General features: G+C 35.5%; 1 protein-coding gene across 2 annotated transcripts in view; it reads right to left on the reverse strand.

Annotated features, from left to right (window-relative positions):
- The window catches only part of CNTNAP4 (contactin associated protein family member 4), a 262,043-nt gene that overhangs the window by 20,173 nt on the left and 214,226 nt on the right, over positions 1–27,644 (reverse strand). For both annotated transcript variants that reach the window (XM_086770060.1, XM_086770059.1), the window contains exons 14-17: positions 22,818–22,974; positions 19,509–19,636; positions 8,747–8,917; positions 3,562–3,780 (exon numbers count right to left, since the gene is read on the reverse strand). In XM_086770060.1, coding sequence (XP_086626186.1) covers positions 3,562–3,780; positions 8,747–8,917; positions 19,509–19,636; positions 22,818–22,974 — 675 coding nt within the window. The remainder of the gene's footprint in view (positions 1–3,561; positions 3,781–8,746; positions 8,918–19,508; positions 19,637–22,817; positions 22,975–27,644) is intronic.

The following is a 27,644-nucleotide window of genomic DNA, read 5'->3' on the forward strand; positions in this document are numbered from 1 at the left end:
AATACATATCTGATTTCTTTTTTTGTCAAGTAATTATAGCAAACTCTTGAAGCTTTTAATGGGAAATAAGGTTTTTGCACAGTAAGAAATGAAGGTGCAGGAAGGTGTGGGAAGGTAAGGTGCGGGAATGGAAGAGAAAGGAGAGGTTTGGAGAGGTTCGGAGAGGAGAGGAGAAGGGAGGAGACAGGAGGGGAGGGGAGGGGAGGGGAGGGGAGGGGAGGGGAGGAAAGGGGAGGGAAGGAAGGAGAGAGGAGGTGAAGGGAGGGGAGGGAGAAAAAAAACAGGAGAGAAAAAAAACAGGAAATAAAAAAGGAAAGAATCAAGAAAGAAAGGAAAAAAAAAAAGGAAAAGGAAAAAAAAGAGGATAGGACGGTGATGAGCTGTACAGTTTTTCAAGATCCTGCTGACTGATCAGCTAATCTGTGTATTTGTCTGTCTCTAAGTCTAATGGTATGGATCATGATACCTCACAGCTGGTGTCTGGCCATACTTTATCCCATACTAGAAGCCATGCCCATTCTTGAGTAATAGGAAAGTTTATCCCCTGCACTACAGAGGAACACCGATCATGATATATTTGACTACCACACATATGTGATAAAGATATAGGGCAATTCTAAGGATAACAACAAGTGTTGCTTCATTTGTTTTCACTGTTTTTTATTTTTAGCACACTTCATCACTGTTAGCATTTTATTCATCCTGATTGCTTAGCCAGGTGTGCAATCTACATACCATCTCTCTTTTACATTGTTGCACCATTTACTCTGGTATTTCCTGTCATTTGTTCTCTTTTAAAAAAGTAAAAGCAGAAAATACTCCACAATATGTAAGATTACAAACTATAATTCTCCTGCATTTCCAATTAATCACCCTTTTCTATTTCAAAGTTTGTAAAATTATTGGTGTTACACTGAAAATCTTGACATATCTGTTGTTATTTACAGATATAATGGCACAAAATCACCTAACCACCTAAACACAAAGATTTTGTGTTATCATTGCTAAAATTAGCATTTTGATGGCAGCTTTAGACTTCAGTTCTTCTTCTGGCTTCTTTGGAAAACCAGATTATAAACATCTGAGAAGTAAAGAAAGTGTTTTAACTTTACGAAATTACAGTTGTAGTAACTGACTGATGAGTGACTATGGCAGGTATTAGGCATACAAGATAACATTTAAGTAAAGAGTGCCTCTGCTAATGCCATTCTTAGGACATTATGTTTCATTTTTCTATAGATCCTTTCACTGGCTCCAGCAGACAAGCCTGAGCTTGTACCAACGGACTGTCAGTGGAAGCCATTAAATAGTAAGTCTCATTACTCCCTCCATTGAAGGCAACGATATTTAATTGAAGAGATTAAAATGTCTTATAAACAGTTGGGAGTCATAAAAAGTTGCATTATCGAAAAAAATGTTTTAACTCAAAACTCAAGTAAACTAGACACCATATTGATTCACATGACAGTATTGAAGTTGCAGAAATAGATTACTCAAAAAAACTTGCTACAGTCATAGCAAACCCTCACAAATTATATTCAGGAAATGTGTGACACAAATTATTCACATGAATTGCTCTCATTTGTCATGTCACACTTCAAAACCACTGTTTTGACTGAATACGATTAAACAAATGCCATTTTTATCAGTTCTATTCCAAATTATTTCAAAATAATTGTAGAAATTTATAAAGGATTTCAAGGTACACAGTACTATAGTGAGTGCTATTTCATTTTACTTCCAGAATCTTCAAGGATTTTCAGAGGAAAAAACCCACACCTGAAGCAAAACAACAGAATTACTCTTCTAATACAATTATTCACCTGAACATTATGTGAGGAAAAGAAGATAGCTTGCTTGTAGATAAGTTAGAATGGTTTTAAAATTATCACCTTCATATAAGAGATGGATGTATATCAATTTATTAGAATTTGTCAAATTATTTTACAGAAAAAAAAAATGACTCTATTCAATGACTAATTACTTAAGTAAAAATCACATGAAAGTGCAACTGTCCAGACAGATTAGTACAGTATTAGATTGCTGGGAGAACGATCAGAAGAACTAGAAATCAATTAATTGTCAAAATCACCAGAAAACTGTTTAGACTTGATCTTAGCATAAAAATATGTAGAATTAGACAATTTCTTAGTCTTGCTTCACGGAACAGACCTTGCAAATTCAAACTGATCTAATTTCAACTGTTCATATAATAGCAGTTAGCAGTACAATATAACTGTTCATATAATAGCAGTAAGTCAAGTTAACAGATAGCAATTTAATTTACTGTAGTATAGCAAATAGAAATTGCCTAGTTCTTCCATTAATAGTTCTAGTCCATTACTGTGAATATAAACTAATTTTGAGACTTCTCCTTAACTCCCCTATAGATAATATCTTTAATATCTTCCTTGTTATAGAATCCTCCCCTACGCTTTTAATAAAAATATAACATTCTTCAATGTTTGGTCTAGTATCCATCTTCTTCTTTTGATGCCTTTTGAGACACAGCTGAAAATTCCAATTCCAGCATGCAAGGGTTCCCTCTCCATTTAATTTTTTCCTAAGGATTCACAGTTTCTGTAGCTACTGTTTCATAACAGTATTCCCCTTAACTACACTCCTCCCCAACACACTGGATTTTTCCTCATTGTGTGAAGTCATAGACTTTTATAATAATTTGGGTTGGACAGGACTTTTAAAGGCCATCTACAGGCAGCATCCACTGCAAGGAGCAGGGAGGTCTTCAACTACATCAGGTTGCTCAGAGCCCTGTCCAGCCTGACCTAGAACGTTTCTGGGGAAGTGGCATCTACCAGTTCCCCAGTTAACCTGTTCCAGTGTTTCACCACTCTTATTGTAAAAAAAAATGTCTTCCTTATGTCTAATCTAAATTGAAATCTAATCTAATCTAAATCTAAATTAAATCTAAATTTAAAAAATAATCCCTTTCTCTTGTTTCCAATACTACAGTAAATATAGTTTGATTATTTCATTATATGTGTTTGCAAAGGGTAGAGGAGTAGATCATAGAATCATATACTGGTTTGAATTGCAATGGACCTTTAAAGTTCATCTAGTCCAATCCCCCTGCCATGGGCAGGGACATCTTTCATTAGATCATGTTGCTCAAAGCCCTGTCCAACCTGACCTTGAACTCTTCCAATGATGGGGCATTTACAACTTTTCCGGGCAATCTGAGAAGTTGTGGATGAAGAGAGACAACATTTCCTAGAAATTACAGAAGTAACAGATCTTCCTTCGGCAGATGACATCTTCTAAAAAAAATGAAGAGATCCTTTAACTGTTCTTCAAACAAACCTCATTACAAAAAATGTTTTTTGAAAGCCTGTCCGGTAGTAACTATAGGCTCAAGCACTGAATTTGTAGACTCAAACTAGACCTACATCTCCATGGATTTTTCACAAAGGCTCTCATCTCATCATACAAACTGACCAAGCTGTCACCTTTTTTCCTTCCTTTTTTTTTTTTCTTCTTCCTTTTTTTTTTTCATATTTTCATTATGATAACTAGGAAAGATTCTGTTAAATGAGTGCATACCTACAAAAAGCTGGCTGTTGAGCTGCAAGCGAATATGCCCATCAGATGGAGCAGCGTGAGATACTTGAGGAAGCTTATCTACTTGTAAAGATGCCTCTTTGATGTTTCGTTCGGCCTTCACATAATGCCACTGGTTGTCATTTAAGGAAGTGAGCGATTGGACTGTAACTTCACTAGGTCCATTTCCAACATCGAATGAAAAAATCACTTCAGATGGAGCTACAAAGAGGATAGTAACAAAGGACATTTAAATTATTTCATAGTTAATTGGATCACAAAATCATTAGGTGGCTGAACGAATTCCTTTAATGTCTAGCCTACTATTTAATGGGATAAAACTGATTGTTTTAGGAGAAAAGCCTACTTTGGGAAGCCTATCCTCAAAGATCATTCTTCACACTCACTGACAATGAGAACAATAATTTGTCAATAGAATGGAAAGCAAATTGTTTGTGGATTCCTAGAGAGCATAGTAGTCAAGAAACAGTGAAATGTGTTAGCTTCATTACTTTTCAGTTTGGATAAAAAGGATCTCCTGCTTACATGCTAATTGATTACCGTTGTTAGCTATATTTAAATTGTCACCACTATAATCCAATCAACATCCTCTACTGTCTATTTGCTTTTGTTATTTATTCACTCAATCTCTACAAATATCAGAGGGCAAATTTTGACGTAGTTTATAACAGTATATATATGGTGAACTAAATTGAGTAATTTCCTAAGCAACTTTCACATTACATGGTTTTATAGTTTGCTTAGAAAATCATAACTGAATCTTTGCAGGTCAAAATAATAAGATGAGGAATATAGCAGAAATGAAAGAGCTGACAATTATGAATATTCTCTCTGAAACTGTTTCTTGCACATATCCAAGGACAATCATGTATGAAAATAAGTAATCCCTAATCAAGAGATTACCAGTACTTTGAATTATTACGGATTTAATTAAAGGACTAAAGATCTGAGAAGGTTCCACTAATCCAACAGATGGACTTTGAGAGGAAAGCAAAAGAGTTAAAAGTAGTCAAGGAAACAAATTATCTTCAAATATTTTTAAATATTAGTTTACTGAATTAAAAAAAAAAGATTCCAATAAAATATTTTTATTTTCTTTTCACTTTTTAAAGACACATTAGGCTTTTTTATAATATTTGGATCCACTTTGGCCAACCTTTAGGCTGAGTGATGGCCACATGCTTGCAATCCCTTAAGCCCCGAATCTGGTTGTTATAAAGTATTTTTCTACAACAGCTGAACCTGAGAGAGAAAAGTAAAATGACAAACACACAAAGCATTGACTTTCTGAATAAAATAAGGCATAACGTGCAGTAAATTTTTAAACAGAATGCCTTTTGTAATAAATGATCTCTTCTGCTTAAAAATCAATGTTTTATACAACAATAAGAAATAACTTATGTCTAAAACATGTTCCTCAGTAATATGAATTCTAAGAGAAATTTGTTTCATTTTGATAAAGTTGAGAGCTCAATTTCCCCTTACTGAGGGGTAAAAGAAAAAAAATCAAGCACACAGCAGGAGAACAACAACAACAGAAACTCCGTGCGATTGGGTAAAGAGAATTTCTGCTGAATGTTACCTTCTGTGGGGAGGTCTTTCTAATCCTCCGGATAGTGTTGGAGTGGAGCCTGAAAACAGAAATTCTGCTTTGGACTCACTGAATGTGCCTATTAATTAGCATATCAGAACGACAGATCTGATAAATAATTTTACTGTTTAGGTTTTAAAGTCAAGAAAACATATAACAAATATTTTGAAATAACACTAGTTATTTTATGTTATTATTTGGTACCACTAAAAAAGTAATACAATCTTGAAAAAAAAAAATGTAACTAGGCTCAGAAGGTCCAGAGACGAAAGCCCAGATAGCAAGGATTACTGTATGGTCCTCTGTTGGAGTATATGAAGACTAATTAGAATATGTCAGAAAAAGGGAAAATTATAATATTTTAAATAATTCTGCTAAAACCAACTACATTGCAAATTTGCAAGAAATTTTATATTTATAAGCACAGTGCTTAAACCACCTGTGGAAGGTATGCCACAGGACATGGACATACGCTGACTGAGTTCTAAAATATGTCCTCTTGCAACAAAGGACTGGGGCATAGAGCACTTTGGTAATTTCCTGGGGGAGGGTATGTCCAGGAGTTCTCTTCTGATGGAATAATATGTTGTGGGGCCTACCTACCCTGATGTTATTCAAAAATTTTCCAAACACTGCAGGGGCTTATGTGGCCCTAACACAATCAAATATAGGCAGAGCACAGCTATAGCTTGGCAAAGTGGAGCAGAAAATGAAGTTGATGGTAATCATGCAGAGTGGTCAGTGGCTAGCTGTGGCTAAAAGGTCTAATAGAAAGCACAGTCATTGAGAACCATTTGCAGTATCAAGGCTGAGCATCATATGCAGAAGCAGAAAGTGATTACCATGTAATATGCTACAGATTACAAAAGCTGAACATTTTCTATAAAGGAAATGTTTGAATTCCACTCATTTGGACAATAAGTTGCAAGCTTGGGCAAAAAAGGCCAACAGCAACTTCATGTTGGACTCTTCAGAGCTATTTCCAAAGCAACCATAGAAAATCTTCCAAATTAATACATCATAGTATTCCCAACCTTCTTCTAAATTTCTGCTTAAATCATTGCTTTTAAATAGGAAATAATCATTCGGTGAACACTCAGATACCATAAGACTTTCAGCTAGAGGGTGTAACCTGCATTCATGTGAGTATTTAACAGAGTGTACTATTCAGAGTTGATTCAGTCTTGTTGCTTTCAGCCACTATTTCTGCAGAAGATTATAGGAACAGAGACAAAAATTCAAAGGTTTGAGTTTTTTGTAATCAAGTATCTTCTTCCAGATGCTTCACTTCTCTGTGTTTTAAAGTATAGTTAGGATAGACACCTCCATTTTTGTAATAGCTTCCTAGAATATTATACACAGAGGTACTGCAGTATTTGAAACTTGATAAAACCGAAGAAACGACACTAAATTTTATATTTCCTATAAGATTCTTGATCTGATACTTTTGCTTTGCAAAGTTAAACTTAAAGGTCTAAAGATGATTACATCATAAATAAATTAACTATAAAGCTTGAGAACAATCATTAAAATGCCAAGAAAAACAATTTTATTCACAAGTATGGAATGCCAAATGTTTATGACATAATCAGTTTTAAATAATCTTTAACCTGTCCTCATCTTAAACACTGACACCTGACATTTTCATTATTGTTATTTAGTATTACACCAAGCAAAAAAAAAGACATTGATTTATGTGGTACTATTAATAGAATATCAAGTGTATGTTGGTGATGTACATTCACATCTATTATAAAACAGTATAGAATGATGAAATTTAAATGGTCCTACAAAATATGAAATGTTCAAGGTGACACTTTTTTTTTTTTTTGAGAGAAAGATACTTGTGATGGAAATGTGTATTCCTCGTTTCAGACCAATACTACTATCAATGCAAACACCCAACTCTGGCTCCACTACCATCTTACCTATGACATACAAAAAATAATAGATCTGCCTATTCAATTAATTAGGATTAGGAAGAGAAGAAATATCCCTACTTGCTAGACAGTAATGAGTTAAACTTTTTTTTTTTAAATGCTGAAAATACAGGCCAATTCAGCCTTTCGCTTTCTCTCATGCCTCACTAGTCACAAGACATATAAAACTAATAAGTACGTAACAGTTTGAATGCCAGTGAATGAATGGGACAAGTGACATAAATTTGTCTGCATATTATTATTATGAAGAAAGAGTTATGGTCTTCTGCCAATTGTCTGAATACATTTAGTTCTCAAAAGCATTCCTTTAATGTTTCCATTATCTTTATTTTGAAATTAGAAAGTCATTTATCAGACAAGAATATCCTCATTAGTTCAGAAATTTTCCACTGAAGTGCTGAACCAGTACATTTTCTGTACTGCGTGACACTGAGGCTACAGTGCTACTGTGTTTTCATCTGTTCACAGAACTTCAACAGAAAGTAGTTCGTATTCTTGATAAACATGGGAAAAATACTGTTGAAAACAGGGTGTCTTTCACAGACAGCACTACATTTTGAGATAACAAAAACCAAATTGATTATGCATTACACAATATTTTATAATTAAACTGCCTACAGAATAATGCAGTAGGTGTTTCTCTGTTTGCTTCAGTAACCTGAGACATTAAGATTGTAAAAAAAACGCCAAACAAGTAATGAGAATATTTTACTTTTTAATAAAGATACATTACTGTTTCTGTAATTATATTTTGCATTATATGATATATATTATATATATTTATTTGTACTCATCACTGGAAAATACTTGAGTGTGATAACACAACTGATCTGTAAAAAAATTAGGAATTATCTAATCCCAAATTTAAAAGAGTTATAAAGAAGTCTCAAAGGCATCTGCCAAGTACAAGACTTTTTAATGGATGTGCCATTTCAAATGAATCTAAAAGTTTTTTGAAACAATACTTCACCGTTTTAAATATTCTCCTTTTTAATAATGAACAATATAACATTAGAATGTTGAGTCAACTACGATAAAGCTTTCATTCTACATTAGTTGTCTTACTGAATTTAGTGAGACCCTTAATTTTCTTTTGTACAACTAAAATTTATTCATGTATAAAAGTCTAAAGATTTAGGTATGCACAAAAACCAAAACGAAACAAAAAAAAAAAACCCCAAAATTAGTGATGAGAAAGTGTGAAAGTGTAACTAAGCTAGGATATTGTGCCACAGAAGGTCTGAGTCATACATTATGAGTGAGTGAATCTCCCAGCAGCCACATGTGATGTCAGGCCTTAAAATCTGGAGGGAGTGAATTTGGTGTCAGGAATGCAGCAAGCGAGGGAAGGAGGAACAGTCTGAGCAGTCAGGGCCTGATCGCTTTGTTCTTAGAATAAGAACCCTATAAGGCAGAAATTATCTTTGAATAGATATTTGTATACTCCCAGTGCTGGGATTCTGGGGAGAATGATAAAGCTACAATAGCAGTAGTAACAGTAATAAAGCGAGAGAACAGTTTTAAAATATTCTCCCTTTAAGGTAATTCTAATTTAGTCCTATTGAAAGCAATAACAGTAGTAGCAATTATAATAACAACAACAACAACAACAACCACCATCAGTCATGTTACTTACAGTATAACTCTATCCTTATGAAGTCTTGAATTCCCAGATTTTCTAAAAACACTCCTGAGGAAGCAGTAGTTTTAAAGAAAAATGAGACATCTGCGCTGAGCTCTCCATGGAAAGTGGGAAAATGCAGGTAGGATGTTTCCGTGTTGAAGGATGCTGAATTCCAAAATGTTCCTTGTTGTCAAAATGAAAGATTAAGTGATATATACAATGTTATCTACTGTTGCCGGTACCAGTTTTATAACCAATTAAACAAAGGAAAGTGCCCAGGTCTAGGAAGGGGTTGCAGCGATCAGAATGTCTAACTTCCACAGAAACCTCCTGCTTATTCTAGAAAACAAAAAGTGAGGCTTCTTGGAGACACAAAAAAATGATTCAGCAAGAGTAGGTGCTTAGTTCAGACAACTGAACATCACTTAATGGGAAATAAAATGCCTGGCATCTCAGCTAGATAGTCCACTTAGGGCCTGATGTATCCTTTTACAAAGCAAAAACCACAGCAGCTTTGAATGAAGTACTATCCCTACATTATCTAGTACAAACTATAACCATGACAGTGGCTGTATATATTTCTTACATAACAAGGATAGATAGATCTGTATTTCTTTAGCAAGCTATAGAGCTTTCTAGATCAAATGAGGCACTCAATACCTTCATATCTAATTGGACAAGACCATTGCACATTCTCCAGATAATGTTGTGATCTGAGTATAAATACTGTGCAAAACTATGATTTTTGCTCTAGGCAAAAAAAAAAAACCCACAACAAAACAAAAAAACAAACTTGCAAATTTCTCTCTCATCTGCAAAATCAATACTGTGACACAGTATGCACAGAGGCTTGGCCCATAGCCCAGCGAAGTAAAATCAATGACTCTTCACTCATTCCTCCTGACTTTTTAGCAGAGTTTTAATCATGGTTTGCATCCCACACCTAGAAAAGCAGTATAGTAGGAGATTCATACGTATTCTGGCAATTGCTTGCTCCAACATTTGCCACTTGCGAGTATTGCTAGCTACCACAAGTTAGAGCAGCCACCAGAACAACTTGTAGGGCAGAGTTGTGAACAGTTGGCTCAGGCTGGGAGAGGGAAGCGTAGCCTTGCACCTTGCTCTCCTGTGCTGCCTAATGGGCTCCTCGGAGTTATCACCCTGCGCAGAGTGTCATCAGCTGAAGGCAACAGCCTTACATATTGGGATCAATTTTAGGCGTGCATTCCTGAGCTGTTTCAGGTCATGGCTCCCACGGAGCAAACTTCAACACAGGTATGACATAAGTATATTACAGCTATTTAAAAAACAATGGACTGGCTGTTAGCAGTAATTCAAACACAATAGGAAGTTTAATACTAATAATTTATGCAAAATTGGTAAAACATTGCTAGTAATTTAGAAGAGAGAGAATAGTGGCAGTAGCAGTCCAGTAGAGTAATGATACAATTAGCTTCAATGGAGCATTTGAATGATCTTTCTAAAATCAGAATGGAGTCCTTGAGGGGGTGGCAGGGATAGGAATTTTTATTCTTCCTCTCTTATTTTCCTGTCTTCTCTTATCTATCTGTTCTTTTTCTCAACTCTGAAAATTACATGATTTATGAATGTTAAGCTAATGTATCAATAAAGCGGGTTAAATATAGATCTAGCAAAAGTATATTATAAAGTATCTTATGCTGTTGTAAATCATGGAAGGAAAAGGATTTCTTCACTTTACAGTACCTGGCTCACAGTCTCCTATTTATTTTTCTGGAACTGGCAAACACCATATAGTTCGGAAATCAATAATATTTAGCATTTTATCTGAGTAGTAAAAGTGCAATCTTGCTATGAGTAAAACAAGATGATCTTGTTTGTTATAAATAAAACAGCATCATATTTATATTGTAAAAATTGCTTAAGTTTTCAGCATATATCGATTACTCCTACTGACTTGACATTTTAAAGTGAAAAAGGGACAAATGAGAGCAAGACAGATAAATTAGCCATTTTAACATTGCAAAGATAACAAAAAATGACTATCAAAACAATTGTGCAACTGCAAATTGTAGCACTTCCCATATTTTTAATCAAAACTGAAATTTATTCTTTATTTGTATCAGTTTTCCTTTATACCTCTAACTGTTGCACCATTCGTTCTTTCAGTGTGAAACTCCAGCAGGGATAGTGATTGCTGAAGCAGAGGAAATAAAGATCTTGTGTTGCCAAACAAGATTTTCCGGACATAACTTTTTGTCTATCCTCCTCTCTCCCCCAAACAAAACAAATCTCTAATTGACATGACACATGAAATACTATACATCTCTTATGGACAGAGATAGCACTGCTGTTCATCTGGAAGTGCTAGTTGTATTCTCAAAGCAGCTGTGCTCTTTGTGAAGATGACATTTAATGTGCCTTCCATGTTTCCCATAGGAACCCTCTTAGAGGGATTTTTGTGAAACACTGAAAACATACCAAGAGAGCAGCAGAGAGTGCTCTTCTCTGTAAAAGCCAGCTTCTGTTCTCTGGTATATCAAGAGGATCTTTGGATTTCACTGGAATGTCATTGTGATCAGATTATAAGTTCATGGTAGTAGTAATGTAGAAGGCTGATACTGTAGAAAGAATGGTCATTGTAAAGCGTAGATCCTATTAGCCTGTCAGGTATCCACTACTGGGTTATCTGATCTTAGTTAAACTACCAGTAGCTGATCAGTGCTGTTGTCTTTGGTCTGCTCCTCCATATCTGGCCTCTTAAATTGATGTTTAAACCATGAGATCACTTAATATTTTATCCACATGGGTTTTTTTTTGTTAGGTTTTTTTTTTTTGAGTTTGGTAATGTTTTGCTTTGTTTTTTTTTTTGTTTTGTTTTGCTCTGAATGGTAGTGATGATTTTCCTGCTTGTGCAAAACAAAGCAGGAAAATCATCACTACCTATTACATGCTTTAGTCACATCTCTGTATTTCTATTCTCGACAAATATTTCTGTCAATTTTGCTGCATGCAAAAATTTCCTTCATCCAACACAGCAGAGATGAGGCCGAAATTACTAAGAAGTGTGCAGGTTGCTTTCTCTAAAAGCTATTCTCTTAAAGTTATGAAGTCTGGACAGCTGACAACTGTCTGCCTCTGAGAGTCTGTGAAGTTCAGCTGCCCCATGTATGTCACTACTTCCAACTCCGCTACATGGCAGCTTATTATATGATTCACAGATTAAAAGACCAGAGGGGAAAATGGCGATCATCTAGCTCAACCTCTGATGTGCCAGACTGTATAAATTCTGTGAATCCATTCTTGTTTTAGAAAGAACACTTATTCTAGGAAAAATATTTAATCAATTCAATTTAAAATTACCCAGTTACGGAAAATTCACAAATGCTCTTACTGTCAGTTATTATATATATTTATGTATGCACACACACTCAGCCCATTGGTCTACTTTCAAATCCTGACCACCAGACCTTTTTCTGATTTTCTTTCCTGCTTTCAAGAACACTATTTGAAAGTTCTTACTCTATGAAACTCCATTAAAGTTGAGCATATCACCTTGGATTTTGCTTGAGTTAAGTAAAGAGATTTTGTGTAAGAGACTTTCACTAAAAAAACACATCTTTTAACTTCTTCAGTGCAACCCTCCAACCTTACATCCATTTTATATAGTGTAAAACTGCAACCTCAGACTTGTATTAAACTTCTTGATTATGCAGGAAGTGGTAAAGATGATAAAAATAATGTTGATTAGATTTAGGTTAGGACAAAACAAAATTAATATTGAAAGCTAAATAAGAGGAAGAGCTGAACACTCAGTGTACAAATACTTCTGTTATTAGAAGTCAAAGACAGGCCCTGATTTCTCAGGCTGCCGTAGCTAGGTGAAACAGGGGTTTTTTTTTGCTAAACTTAGACATTTACTAATTCACTTTAATGAAGGTAAGGTTTATGATGAGTTAATACAGTTTGTTTCTAAAATTATTGTATCCAAAGCTCATGCTTTTTTTTTTTTTTGTTTAAATGTCAGACTGGGAGCTCGCATTGAATGGATTATCTGCTCACATGTACCTGTTTGCACTATCATTTTGCAGTCAAATTTGTATGTTTCCCTTTTTATTTTTTTCTTTTAATTCAACTACGTATGTAATACTCCATCAAATATCTTACCAGACTCCAAGTATCTCACCTCACCAACATTACCTGTACCAGTACTCTCAAAGGTTTGGTAAAATTTACTTTATATAAGCTCAGGCTGAATGATATATTATCTTTACATTGTATTGCACTATCATTTTATTATGTTTAATTTAATTAAGGGTGATATAATCAATTTTATTTTGGGGCCAAGAATCAGATTGTAATTACTCATTTATTGTACATAGTTGTGGTACATTAGCTTTCTTTCAGTGTTAAGAATATATTTATACATTCTAATACTTACTGGAGCTTCATAGCAATAAATCAGGATATTTCATGAAGTTCAACCAGGCCAAGTGCAAGGTCCTGCACCTGGGTCATGGCAAGCCCAGGCACAAATACAGGTTGGGTGGAGAATGGATGGAGAGCAGCCCTGAGAAGAAGGACTTGGGAGTGCTGGTGGATGAGAAGCTCAAAATGAGCTGGCAATGCGCCTTTGCGGCCCAGAAGGCCAACTGCATCGTGGGCTGCATCAAGAGAAGCGTGGCCAGCAGGTCGAGGGAGGTCATTCTTCCCCTCTGCTCTGCCCTGGTGAGACCCCACCTGGAGTACTGTGTCCAGTTCTGGAGCCCCCAACACAAGAAGGACATGAACCAGTTGGAGAGGGTGCAGAGGTGGGCCACGAAGATGATAAAAGGGCTGGAGCACCTCTCTTATGAGGACAGGCTGAGAGAGTTGGGGCTGTTCAGCCTGGAGAAGAGGAGGCTCCGGGGAGACCCGATAGCGGTCTTCCAGTACCTCAAGGGGGCCTATAAGAAAGATGGGGAGAGACTGTTCAGTAGGGCCTGTTGCAACAGGACTAGGGGTAATGATTTTAAGATAGAGAGAGGTAGATTTAGATTAGATATTAGGAAAAATAGTATTAGTATTTATGTCTGCTAATGGCCCAAAGGTTTCTTTTGTTCTCATATGCTTCAAAATCTCTCCTGTTATATGTTAATTTAAATCTTAATTTTCATTATATTTAGACATGTTTTTCAATCTGTTACTAGCAGTGCTGGCATACAATTTATTAGATGTATCGTACAGCAGAAAAGGTAATATAGAAATGAATCAAAAATATATTTTAAAGGTGACAGAAATGAGTGAGTGCTATTTCTGTATAAAGTGTAATGTCACGAGATCCGACGGCCTAATTTCTCTAAATGGCCTTACTCCTTCAGAATATCATTACTACTTTCATTCCACTTTGGTATCTTAGAGATATAGATAGCTAAGTCTATCACAAATGCTGAGAAAAATCATAATATCTGAATGGAACTTTACATGTGGAAAGAACTACGGTGGTGCTTTGCTGTTATTTTTCTTATATTAGGTTACTCTTTCCTGCTTGTTCTAGCAAATATAGCTTAGTTTTCTTTAGGTAAAGCACTTCATTGCAAAGTGTCAATCCATAAAATCTAACATAAAGAACCCAAGCACAGTAATGCAATGACAAATAAAGCAATGAAAACAAAAAATGTGTAATGATGAATAGGTAACTTTTACCAAATTGCATTTGAGTTGATACATAGCTTCCTAGAAGCATGTAACAAAGTAACTCTAACTTGGAAACTTAGTCAAGGGTCTGCATTGTATATGACAATTCAATTCAGTGAACTATTTATGGGCCTACTTTTTAAAGGGCATCATTTTTTTAATTATTATTTATTGTTAAGAAGATGTCCTATGAGGAATAGATTATGGTTGTAATGAGAATTTATGATCCTTTGGTTTTGAATCATTTAACGAAGTACTAAGTGTATCACAAATACAAGTAGAACTTCTCCTCCATATTTTTATACATTATGCCAGTGAGTTATTCTGAAGAACTTGTATCTGTCAGAAAGAACAAAAAACATAATAATAATAATAATAAAAGGATATCCCCTATGAAATAGAATTGTATAATTTAGTTTTAGACAGTGACAGAAACAGAAATAAAAAATAATCTCTCTGGAGAGTATTGAAATCAAACTTGTGAACTGAGGAATATCTATTTTTCATTGCGTGACAGCACTTCTGGGGAACGGGTATTTGCTACTAGATAATTTCCTCTTCTCCATCCAATCCAAAGGTGCAGAAGAAAAAAAAATGTCGTTAAAGTGCATTTGATTACCCCCTCATGGGTGTCTGCAACCTCAAATTAGAAACAAATCCTAATAACAGTCTGCTTCCTTCCTGTAGCTTCAAAGTGCCACTAACATTGTATTGCTGATCTTACAAGAGAATTTAGATTTGCTTCATCCGTTTTGTCTAGTATGAAAATAAGCATGTAGAACTTGGAAACTACTACAACATAAGGCTTTCCACATTTTCTGGAAAACTGATCTTTAAAGAAAATTTTATTTATAAAAACCAGTGCTAATACATAAAGATCATAGCAAAAAATTCTAGTAAGTCATACACTCAGTCATTTCCAGTATAATGATTAAAATAATAGAATAGAATAATCATTGCAATATATGTAACACAATTATGTTGCATGAGAAAAAATATTAATGTAATTTCATACAATATAAAAGATATTATATATAATTGGTTATATATGATCTATGCTATTATATTCTAGAATAGATATAATAATATAGTATGAAGTTAGTACAAGTAATATATACTATATGATAGATCATATAAAATATATGACTCAGAATGTATAACATACTGATACTTTATATTTATGTATTTTATTATATATTATCATACAGTTCATATTTTACTCAACATCTTGCACTTCGATTTTATGTCAACATTCTATGATTTTACATTAATTTTTCCTTCAGAAATTTGGTATTGTTCTCTCAAATTTTAGTCCCTACCTCCGTAAAAGCATGTAATCTCTTACTGTCTTTGTCTTTATGTGTAAACAGCTGAGAAAATTTGCATTATTTCTGCTCTTATTAAACAATCAAAGTGAATGTTCCTTTTCAAGGCTTTTGCTGTATTATTACTATTAACTGTTATATTCTGAAAGGTCTTTTCACTGAGATTATTTCAGTTCCAAATTGCTCCTTTCTGAAGTCAAATTCTATAACGTTGCCTGACATTACAAAAATATTTCTCTGACATTCAGGCTCTGACTTCTTGTGCTTGTCCTCATTATATTTTAGAGTCCTCTGTTGTGGCTTGTCTAGAAATATTGTGGTCATTTAGCAACGGTATGAAATCTTGTATCCATTCGATCACTCAGACTAAGCAAACATCAAACAAAGGCAGGGAGGTCAATGGGTGTCTGAACAGTCTTTATGTTTCAATGATTCACCCAGGAAAGCTAGTTGTTTTCTGCGTTTTAAGATTTGTGATAATTGGGGTCAGGTTATGTAAATAATAGTAGTTAGGAACTTGCTGCGCAGTGAAATAGAAATTATTCCCACTTATTAGTACTACATGAGCTGTAAATGCTTCTGTTTCAACGCTGTCATTGTCCCTGGTTTCATTGTCCCTGGCAACAACAGAGGCCTGCTACATAATAGGCTGTAGGAGCACAGACAGTCAGTTGAGGCACGTGGTTATCCCCCACTCTTAAACACTTGTAAGACAACATCTACATACTGCCTTCAGTTTTAGGCCCTGCAGTACAGGAAAAACATTGATAAACAGAAGCAAGTATAGGAAGGTGTTCAAGTCTGTTCCTGCACATCAGACTGAGGGACCAGGGCTCATTGAACCTGGTGGACGGACAGCTTTGTGGAGTACCTGACAGCAGCCCCCAAAACCTAAGGGGACATCATCAAGAAGATGGAGCCAGGCTCTTTGCATTGGTGTGAGGTGTAAGTATCAAAGACAATGGGTAAAAGCTAAAACAACAGGGTCTCAGGCTTGATCTAAGTAAAAAATACTCTCAATGAGGACAGCCAAGCAGCGGAGTAGGCTGCCCAGAGTAGCAATGCTGGCTCCATCGTTGGGGACTTCAAGCCTTAATTTGGCAAAGCCCTGGGAGACTTGGTCTGACCTCACAGCTGATCCTGCTGTGAGCAGGAGACATCCTTAAGTCCTCTCTGCTCTGAATTATATTAGAATCCTATATCATAATCCCATGATTTAACAGTTCTTTATTAGGTAGGATGATCGGCTAATAAGTGGATGTCACACAAGTGAAAAAGAAGCACCCAACAGGGTTTTTTTTTGTGTCTTATAAATTTTTGTAGGAAAATCAGAATGCACTGCTGTAACACGCATCTGTTAACAAATTTTCCGGGTATAATTACCCTGAGAAGTCACAGGAATTAAAGCAGAGATGACATAAAAATAAGTACATGCTAATTTATATTTATTTATCTATGTAGTCTCCTGAGTAAGTCTAAGTACAGATCAATACTTTTTTCCTCGTATTCATTTCCTCTTATTCTTAAAGGCTGAAAAAATTTGAAAAATAATCACAACATCATATAATGAAGGAGGAAAACAACCTAACAAATACAAATAGTAAATTGTAAGTATTTGAAACAATACAGAAGTTCATGGAAACTCTTAGAGTAGTATTTGATATAAAGAAATTAAGCTTATGAAATATTTCAATACCTTAATCAACTCTAGACAAAACTCTGCTATTTAACTCTGCAGTTGAGATCTGTAGAATGATCTATAGCCTTGCTTCTCCTGACTTAAAATTACAAACAGCAGCAGCCATAGAATTTTGTGCAAGAGTTTACTACTGAACAGAAAACACATCTGTTTTCTTTGTCAATGAAGCTGGAAATTAATGAAATCAGAAATATCATCACAACTCTTAGAGGTATAGGAAGCTGGAAGGAATATAGCCAGACTAGTTGATCAAAACTGGTCACAGAGAGTATTCCATGCCATAAATGTCATGCTCAGTACTTAAGCGGGGGTAGGTCGGTGAGCAGGCTTTCTTTTCTCTCACTGTTAGGAATCATTCTGGGATCATTTAGAGGTTTTTTTTCATTCTGTGATTGCTGCTCGGGACTGGCTGTATTGCTCATCGGGTTGTCAGGCTGTGAGATATTGGGCATCATTCATTCTTTGGTTTTACATTATTATTATTATTATTATTATTATTATTATTATTATTATTATTATTATTATTATTATTTCATTATTATCATTATTTATATACATAAAATTATCTTCTCCTTTGCTCTCCTAATAAACTGACTTTATCTCCCATCTCCTGGGGAGGATGATTGAGCACTTGTGTGGTACTTAGTTGCTGACTGTAGTTAAACCATGACAGTTCTTTTAGTGCTCCGTCTGAGGTATGAGCGGTTGAGATTATGACAGATCTGACTAGAGTGTATAAAAGTTTTTAGAAGCAGTCATTGTATTTACATAAGACTCGCTAGTTACCATGTTGTATTATTTGTTTGCATGGTTGTGTTATGTAAATCCTCAGTTGCAGTACATATTTCCTGTGGTGCTGTTTATGACTTCTCAGAAATGGATCAGAATTATCACTTTGCTGTACTGGGCAATATTGGCTTATGATATGATAACATCACTGGTCGTTAAATTAGTCTGCTCTTTGTATTCGACATTGTTAGCGTCTCCATACCTCAGGTGCCATTTTGCTGGAATTATTAATAATCGCACTTTTTACTTTTTGTTGTTGGAGAACTTTCCCCCACTCTTTTACCTTCCCTTTTTCCTTCAGGCTAGTCTCATCAGCTCTTGAGAATTTTCGGTACCCTAGGGATGTTCAAGCAACCATAGTCCTATTGCTATGTCTCCTCAAAATGTTTCAGGTATTGTTTAGGATTAAACAACTGTTTTAAAATATCACCCAGAAATTTGCCTTGAACCTGGATGGGCAGGGATAGCATGGCACACAGGAGAATACGGGCAGGTAGCTAGACAACATTTCACCTCCGATGGTCTGGAACTTCACTCCTGAACAACTACAGAATCCTGATGAAGTGATAGAATATTTGAAAGAAAAATTCCATGGCTGTTCCAAAGAGGCATAACTTATTGTGCTGTGTTTGATTGCTGACTGTAGTTAAACCACGACACATAAGGTACCAGTTTTGCTCCAGTTGTCTCACTACCTTTAAATTATTTCCTCACACATTATATTTTTCTGGTTAATACATGCATATCCAGGACATACAAACTTTATATTTTGAATTACTGTATAACTTCCTAAATTTTAAATTCCTATGTGGAGTTGAAATTTTGGTCATAGATATTGCACATACTAGATTAATTTCCCATAGCATAGCTTTCCTAGTGGCACAAATACTCTAAGGAGCTAATATGCTTAAGGTTTGGTGATGGAGGCATGCATAACTAGTGAAGGGTATGTTTCTCCCAAGATATTATAACCAATTATGAATTCCCCTTCATATAATGTTTTATTCATAGCTAATTCAAATTGCATAAGAACATTGGATTTTGTACTCAAAATATCTGTTTGAAGGCTATACTATTTCTGTCTTCACTCTTGATGTGTATCACCAAAAACGTATCTTTACAATTCTACTCTGGTTTGCACTGGAACATGACAATTTATCTTTTTTCCTTTCTGATTACTAAAAGAACTGAATTAAATTTTTACAAAAGTTAATTTAGGTTATTCAGCTATGTTTTAAAGTATGTTTAAAATTTATTGCAGTCAGACCCCATTGTTGCTTAGCAAAACTCTGCAGTTGTTACTTACTGTCACCACGGCAAAGCAAAGGCCCCAATTTGTAAGCTGCTTCAGAATTTGGTCTGTCAGTATCTGTGATCACAATTTCAGTTACTGGTAGGTGCTCCTTGTAGGAGAGGAATCCAGTATCATTAGTCCTGAAAAGGTAAAATGAAAGTCACAGCTCTCCTAAGTGTTTCTGATAAACATTTAATTATCATTGACACATTTCTGGGGGAAAGGAAATAATTAAATTCTGAAAAAAAAGTGCTACGTAACTCTACGGATGATACAAGCAACTGTGAATACAAACATATGCTTCGGTATTGCTACTGTGATCGTTGGACTGGACTGAAACAATTTCATGGGAAGTGGGCAGTTTTATGGTTGCGCTTGTCTGCATAAGCATAAGAAAACTATTTTTGACATGAATAGGTATGTAACTGGCTGCCTAAGCTGATGTATTTGCCCATGTCAGTAATTTTATGTTGCTGAGGGCATACTGTATCTATAATGGGCTGTCTCTTCATTATGGAATATTAAATGGCTTAGTATAACTTTCAAATAAGTCTAACTTTTTTTTTCCTTTTTCACCTTGACTAAAGTTTAAAAAAATCAAATAGAAAAATACAAAGTCAAGCTGAGTGCAAAGGAAAAGCAGTATATGCTTTTATGATCTCACAGAAAAGGAAATATGCAACCTAGGACTCAGAGGACACATCCAGTACTTGTAACCTTAGAGCAAATTCCTTGTTTAAAATCTTTGTTAACTTAGTGTCAGAACTGAATTTATAAATTTCATAAGCATAGTTTTGTCCCTAATATTGCTTCCCCTCAACCCATTGGAAATATTCAATCACTCAAGACCATTTTGGAAAATTCAATCTGTCATTTCAATCCACTTATAGAATCTTCCCTCTAATGGGCAAAGCAAATAGCTCAGAGACAACAGCACAAAGTCAGAGAGCAGAGGCAATCTGGAACTCACACTGCACAGACATTAAATATGAGACACACACCTCAGCTAGCAAGCTACATTTCTCTTGGGAACTTGATTTGGCTTAGCAACCCCCTCTCCCAGTACACTGTGCACCGGGACTGAGACAATGGGAAGAGATTCATTATTGTGATGAATTAAATTACTGACTTTTTTCTCCCCTCTCTCTTTACTAACATAATCAGTTTTCCATTCTATACAATGCCTGTTTATCTGTTTTCGAGCACTGTGCACACAAATGTACTTATTTTTTTTTCCCCAGGACACTTTTTCTTTAAGTGACGAATGTAAAGCATTTTAAAAAATGTTAATTTTTTATGAGGTGAGATATTGCAGATTTCTAATTTAAAACAGAAAAAAAATCAAAATATCTGAAGTGTTTGCTTCAGTAAAACTATGCTGCAAATAAAGGAAAACTGCAGAGAAACTAGCTTACCACTTCTGCAGAAAGGATTTGCATTTTTGTAGATCTTTAGGAGCAGAATTAAGAAAAAAAAGATCTTTATTATTTTAGACTTTTAAAGACTTAAAGATTTTGATTAGTCAAATAAGGAGTTTTAGAGATAAATCTATGTCCAATCTATGGAATAAGATAGATTTCACTATGAAAATACAATACTAAAACCAAATTTTCAAAACCCCACTTAGAAAGCACCGCAAACAAGCACAGCTTCTACCTACTTTTTCTGCCCTATGAACAATATTGAATCAATCGATTCAAATTGGTAATCTCTAGGGAACCAGATGTAACACTAAGCACAATTACCAAAATAAGTGTAAACATAGCCTCCACAACACTGGATTTCCTGGAATAAGTCTCCACTTAAAATGAAAATTAAAATATCAGAAGTTGATACATACAGAAATAGAAAACAAGAGTCATACTTGCAATGTATTACATTCATAAACACACAGAATTTACTAAAAGTGATTACAGTGAAGACATGCATGTTATCCTCTACTTTATTTACAACTGTGCTACCATTATAAATTAACCTATGTAAGAGACTATGAATTAAACGAATGACAAAACAGAGCAAGTATGTATTACATATACTAGCAACTACTCAAAATCCTATCTTAAAATGAGTTCATCTTTTAACACTTATTTTGCTGTAAGGAATCAAAAATGTTTGTATTTTTGTACAGCACAATAACAGAGAAATACCTAGTGTTCTGTATAGTTTTTAATCTCTTTATTGGAACAAACAGAGCAGATACCACTCTGTGAGATTTACTGCAGATGCAAATTATTTTCCTACAGAAACTTTAGAAGCTTGTGAAGAATTCTTCTTTGGCTAACCCTTTGTTGTATTTTCATTTCTGTATCTGCTAAGTTCCCTGCTCATGATGAGAGAATAAGCATTTTCTAACCAAATTCACTAGTTATTCCTTTAAAGGCAGAGTGGATATCTAGCTTAAGGAGAAAATAATGTATTGCTTCATTTTGTCTACGTGAAGATGTTCCTAAGTACCTTCCTTACATTTTTCTATTTTCAAAAAACAAATACTGATAGGTTTATTAACATGTGTGTACTAACATGCTCACTGAATTGGATTTATATAAGTTAAACATGCTCTACAAGTTTAAAAACTTAGAATTTTCTTCAATAGAAAAAAAATTGTTTGAAAAGTCGCTATCTGCTTTATAAAGTCCTATACTGCACTGGAGATATTATTGAGAAATTTGCATTTGATTCTCTTAAGTGAAAAGCCAGATTCAGATTTAACATTTTAACAGGAACTCATGCCTTATGTTACTTATTTGAATGGGATCATAAATAACATCAGAGAATTTAAAGTACAAGAATCTACACTTCAGAAATCCTTCAATCTTGTTAGAATAGGATTTCACATGAATGCTTCAGCTCACTGAGAGTAAGGGTGCCCAATTCTAATCATCTAAGTTGTAGGTGACAAAAAAAGAGGGTAAAAAGTAAAAATTTTCTAAAGTGAAAAATTATTCTAAAAATTAACTGATATTTTGCCAGAATGTTTTATTTTAACTTTAAATATTTTCAGTATTCTAAAACTAATAACTGATGTTGTACTAAAGAACGTTTAAGAGCTAATGTTTAAGTATATAGCATGCAATATTCTACAAAACTGGAAACTATCTGTATAAAATTAAACCTTTCCGAGAATTCAGAGGGAAAGAACTAGCAATAATACTTAATGTATATAGTTATAATCTTGCGAGAAAATGTGTTCTGTATCAAAGAAGCAGGTGACACTAGGTAATTTAAATTTACAAGAGCCTTGGTGTTCTAAATGTGCTAAGGCCTGTCTATTTTCTTTATTTACTTTCTAGGAAAAAATATTGTGAATAAGTAAAAAGTCACCATTCATCTCTGTCCGCGTCACAGTTGCAGTAATGCTGGGAATCAATGCAGGTCCCTTCTAATCCACAAGCACATTTTTGTACAGCAGGCAAGGAACCTCCCCAGTAAGTTTGTGTTTCATTGGTTCTTCCAATCCACCAGCTTAGTGGCATGCCATCTAAAAGGTAGGTTAAAGAAAATCAGTGCCCATTCTTGTCTCCTACTTCTTCCAGTTTTTCTCATCCATACAAGATTCCAAAAGGTTAAGCAGAGAAAAATCCTCCCTCAAATCTAAAAACTTTAGAAAAAGTTGCAAAAAAAAGGGGAAAAATCCTACTACCTTTATTTGATAGGTGATTGTTCACTTTAATACCTTATTATCAGTTGTTAAATGATTGTCACAGGTTTTTGCTTGCATTAGTGGAAAAGGGAACTCGTAGTCCTTAGCTCAGCCAGCCATGATATTACAATCATTATCTTAAGCAGCCTGTTTATACAATTCATTTTAAAATGATCCATGAAAAAGGAGATAACATCGTCCTAAAAATCAAGGTAGTTACAAGAAGACATCAATTTCAGACCATGGAAACACCAGCAATAGAATGAGAATAGTTACAGAAAACCTATGAAGAAATGGTCTAATTCTGCTACCAAATGTACTACAGAGCACTACTACCCACGTCTGTGACGAACATTAAGCAGTTGAATAGTGGTGTTAATCAGAAATGCTTAAGGACAGCTGTTAGGTCACAGGCACCAGATTGGGAATTTATATACTCAGAGACAGCAGAAATCATGTTAATGGTGGTCCCACAAGCAAGTTCATGTATCCGGTGACCAGGAGTGAAGTTTCCAAGGACTGGTTGTGGTGCATCCAGTTAGTACTTTTTTTGTAGCAAAATGATAAAACTGGATGTTTCTTTAATGTTAAAGTACTGCAGATTAAGCTTAATGATGCTGCCAAGCAAGCACGGCAACAGAAAATATATACAGAACACGTAATAGGTAAAAGATATGAAGCATAAAGATAGGACATCTCAAATGAGAAGGAAGAAGTGTGACAGATGAAAGCAGGGAAGTCAAGGCATGAGAAGAAACCAAGTCCTGCTAAATTATAGAATTTCTTCTTTCACTTCTTTTTGCTGTTGTTGGAGCTCCAAGTTTTCAGTAGCAGGCACCCACAAAGAAATTGAAATTTATTCTAGTCTCAACTTTACTTAGAACTGCCACTGCTTATTAAATCTCACTGTTAGATAAGACCTCTGTTATGCTGACAATCAGATTGTAAACATATTGACTGCATTCATTACCACACAAGTGTTGGCCCAGCAGGCCAAAAAAACAGTGCGAACAGTTTCTGGAAAAGTCAAACTTGCATAATGGCATCAATGTCCAATATCAGTGTTTGTGTTTGCAAGCCATCACAGTAGGAAGAAAACCTAGAGATAGCTTATAAAAAATTTATCAGACAACACTTTAGAAAGCTTCCAACAACTAAGACTGTAAAAAGCAGAATATTGCTGCTGTTTCAACAGCATGTCCTAGCTTTATATTGTAGGCATGAATTAATATTTCTAGTCTTTTTCTAGGCATATTAAGGTGTGTCTAAAAGCTGGTTTCAATTACTTGTTCATACAGCAGGGCAAGGGGAGAGTATTTACTGAAGTGCTGCAAGTTCATACTGATTAGCTCACATTGTTATCCTTACTTTTGTAGAAAATATTGCCTCAGCAAAATAAAGCTATTAATAAAAACAGCTAGAGATTTCTTCATGATCACATAAATGTATTAATTCTTTAATGACATCGTTTGCAAATGCTATCCAAGCTGATTGAATATAGTGTACTCTTAAAATACAGTCAATTAAGAATTACCATGTGGACTACATGTTCCAAAAAATATTTTATGTGACCATCATCAAATTTTGCACTTGTCAGGCATAGCTAATGGAGATTATAAATAGCAGAAGGGGGAGACATTACATTGCATAGGCAACTTGATAATGAATGTATTTGCACCTCGAGTACTGTGTTCAGTTTTGGGCCCCTCACTGCAAGAAAGACATTGAGGCCCTGGAACGCGTTCGGAGGAGGGCTACGAAGCTGGTGAGGGGTCTGGAGCACAGGCCTTATGAGGAGCGGCTGAGGGAGCTGGGATTATTCAGTCTGGAGAAGAGGAGGCTCAGGGGAGACCTTATAGCTCTCTATAACCTCCTGAAGGGAGGTTGTAGTGAGCTAAGGGTCGGCCTTTCCTCTCGTGTAGACAGTGATAGAACTAGAGGCAATGGTTTCAAGCTGCGCCAGGGGAGATTCAGGCTGGACATTAGGAAATATTACTTCTCGGAAAGGGTAGTCAGGCACTGGAATGCACTGCCCAGGGAGGTGGTGGAGTCACCGACCATGGGGGTGTTCAAGAAACGTTTGGATGTTGTGTTGAGGGATATGATTTAGCTGAGAAGTATTGGTGATGGTTGGACTGGATGATCTTTTAGGTCTTTTCCAATCTTGATAATAATTCTGTAATTCTGTAATTCTGCATTTAAAATTTGGATATTTCATTGTGCTTGTAATAAATTAAACAGAACAAACTTATTTCAGTAAAATGTTATTTGAATTTTGTTTCCATATCAGGTATACTTTATTTATTAGCTACGTGAGATTGATTGCTTTTCGTTTGTTTGGTTTTTTTTAATTCTAACTACAAAATCATTCAAAGAATCAGCAAGTAAATACATAAAGGTCATCTTAAACACTATCTTCAGATGATGAATAGATTAAATAACAACTAATTCAGCAAGTCTAAAATTTCAAATTAGATCACTTTTCTAAACTTCTCTCAATTTTTTAAAGCATTTGTATTCCAAACAGTATTCCAGTTTAGCTCTCTGAGTCCTTTAATAGTCTGAGCATTCTAGAAAACTTAATGATAGTTCACACTTACAATTGGAACATCCTTACAAAAATTTCTAACAAAACTTCTAAAGTTTGTGGTACTATATCACACTAAGACACTAAAAGTTAGAGTGTATATCTGCCGGAGTCAGCTGGAAATTATGTATTTTGCATAAAAATAGATGAGAAATTTATTTCCAAAGCTCTCAAAAACATAGAACTAGAATTGTTAGTAACAGTTTTAAATCTGAAATTACTACTTTTAAGAGAGAACAAGTAGTATGTTCTGTGTTCTCTTTTTGCTTTTAAATTGAAAGATACATCTTGACGAAAAAAAAAAATGTGAAAACAAGAAAGGATCTCGAATTTCTTTTTTTTCCCTAGCTGATATCCAGGAGATAAAAGCCAGAAGTGTTTTATGGGACTGTATGACCTTAAAATTTTCAAAAGGTACTAGAATTCTCCCTTTCAATGACATCTGCAAGTTCTAAATTTATATTTGTAGAAAGAAAAAGATGGTAAATTGAGGGATATTTGAAAAAAACTTACTCTCACAGAGACAAAAGCCCAAGGCTTAAAATTTATTGCATTCAAGGACTAAAAATATTCACCAGACTAAAAATATTTTAGCATATATTCACAGAACATTGACTGTTCTCAGTTTAGATTCATCCCAGTTTTAACTAGGGCTCATCTAGGCATTACCAGTTTTGCTTAACAGCAGATAGCTTGAGTGCTGCTAAGACTGTACAGATGTATTTGAGAAGCAGTACTGATGTGGCTAATATGTGGCTAATTCAAACTGAGGAGTGGCATAGAGAGATATAGGCTCTTTAGGAAGGACATGTAGGGGAGATGAGGAGTGGGTGTTGTCCTCTATGTCAGCAACCAGCTGCAGTGCCTGAAGCTCAGCCTGGGGATGGATAAGAAACTGATCGAGAGTTTATGGGTCAAGAGTAAAGGGAGGGCAGGGACAGGCAACATTACAGTGCAGGTTTGCTGCAGGCAACCTGACAGGGAGGACAGAGCTGACAAGGCCCTCTAAAGACAGATAGGAGCAGCCTCATGGTCACAAGCCCTGGTCCTCATGGGGATATTCAGCTACCTCAAAATCAGTTGGAAGGTCAATATAGCAGGGCACAAACAATCCAGGAGGTTCCTGAAAGGAGAGAGGAGAAGAAAGGAAAGGTGTTATGCTGGACCTTATTCTCACTACCAAGGAGCAGCTGGTGAGGAACATGGAGAGCAAGGCCAGCCTTGGCTGCAGTGACCATAAGACGGTGGAGTTCGAGATCCTTCAGGCAATGAGGAGGGCGTACAGCAAGCTCTCTACCCTGAAGACTTCAGGAGAGCTAATTTTCACCTTCTCAGAAATCTGATGGGCAGAGTACCATGGGATAAACTTATGGAGGGAAGAGGAGCCCAAGAAAACTGGTTAATATTCAAGAATCACCTCCTCCAAGCTCATCCTAACAAAGAAGTCAGGCAAAAATGCCAGGCAGCCTGCCTGGATGAATGAGAAGCTCCTGGACCAACTAAAACACAAAAAGGAAGCCTACAGAAGGTGGAAGCAAAGAAAGGTAGACTGGGAGGAATACAGAGAAATTGTCCAAGCAGCCAGGGTCAGGAAGGCTAAAGCTCTGACAGAATTAAATCTGACCAGTGATGTCAAGGGCAACAAGAAAAGCTTCTATAGGTACGCTGGGGATAAAAGAAAGACCAGGGAGAATGTGGACCCTTTCTGGAAGAAAATGGAAGACCTGGTTATTTGGGACATGGAGAAGGCCGAGGCAGTCTATGACTTTTTTTGCCTCAGTCTTCACTGGCGAGAGCTCTAGCCACATTGCCCAAGTCGCAGAAGGTGAAGGCAGGGACTGAGAGAATGAAGAAATGTCCATTGTAGCAGAAGAGCAGGTTCGAGACCATATAAGGAACTGGAAGGTGTACAAGCTTAGGG

The sequence above is a fragment of the Chlamydotis macqueenii genome, chromosome Z (genome assembly GCF_036417535.1).
Source record: "Chlamydotis macqueenii isolate bChlMac1 chromosome Z, bChlMac1.mat, whole genome shotgun sequence".
NCBI classification, from domain to species: domain Eukaryota; kingdom Metazoa; phylum Chordata; class Aves; order Otidiformes; family Otididae; genus Chlamydotis; species Chlamydotis macqueenii.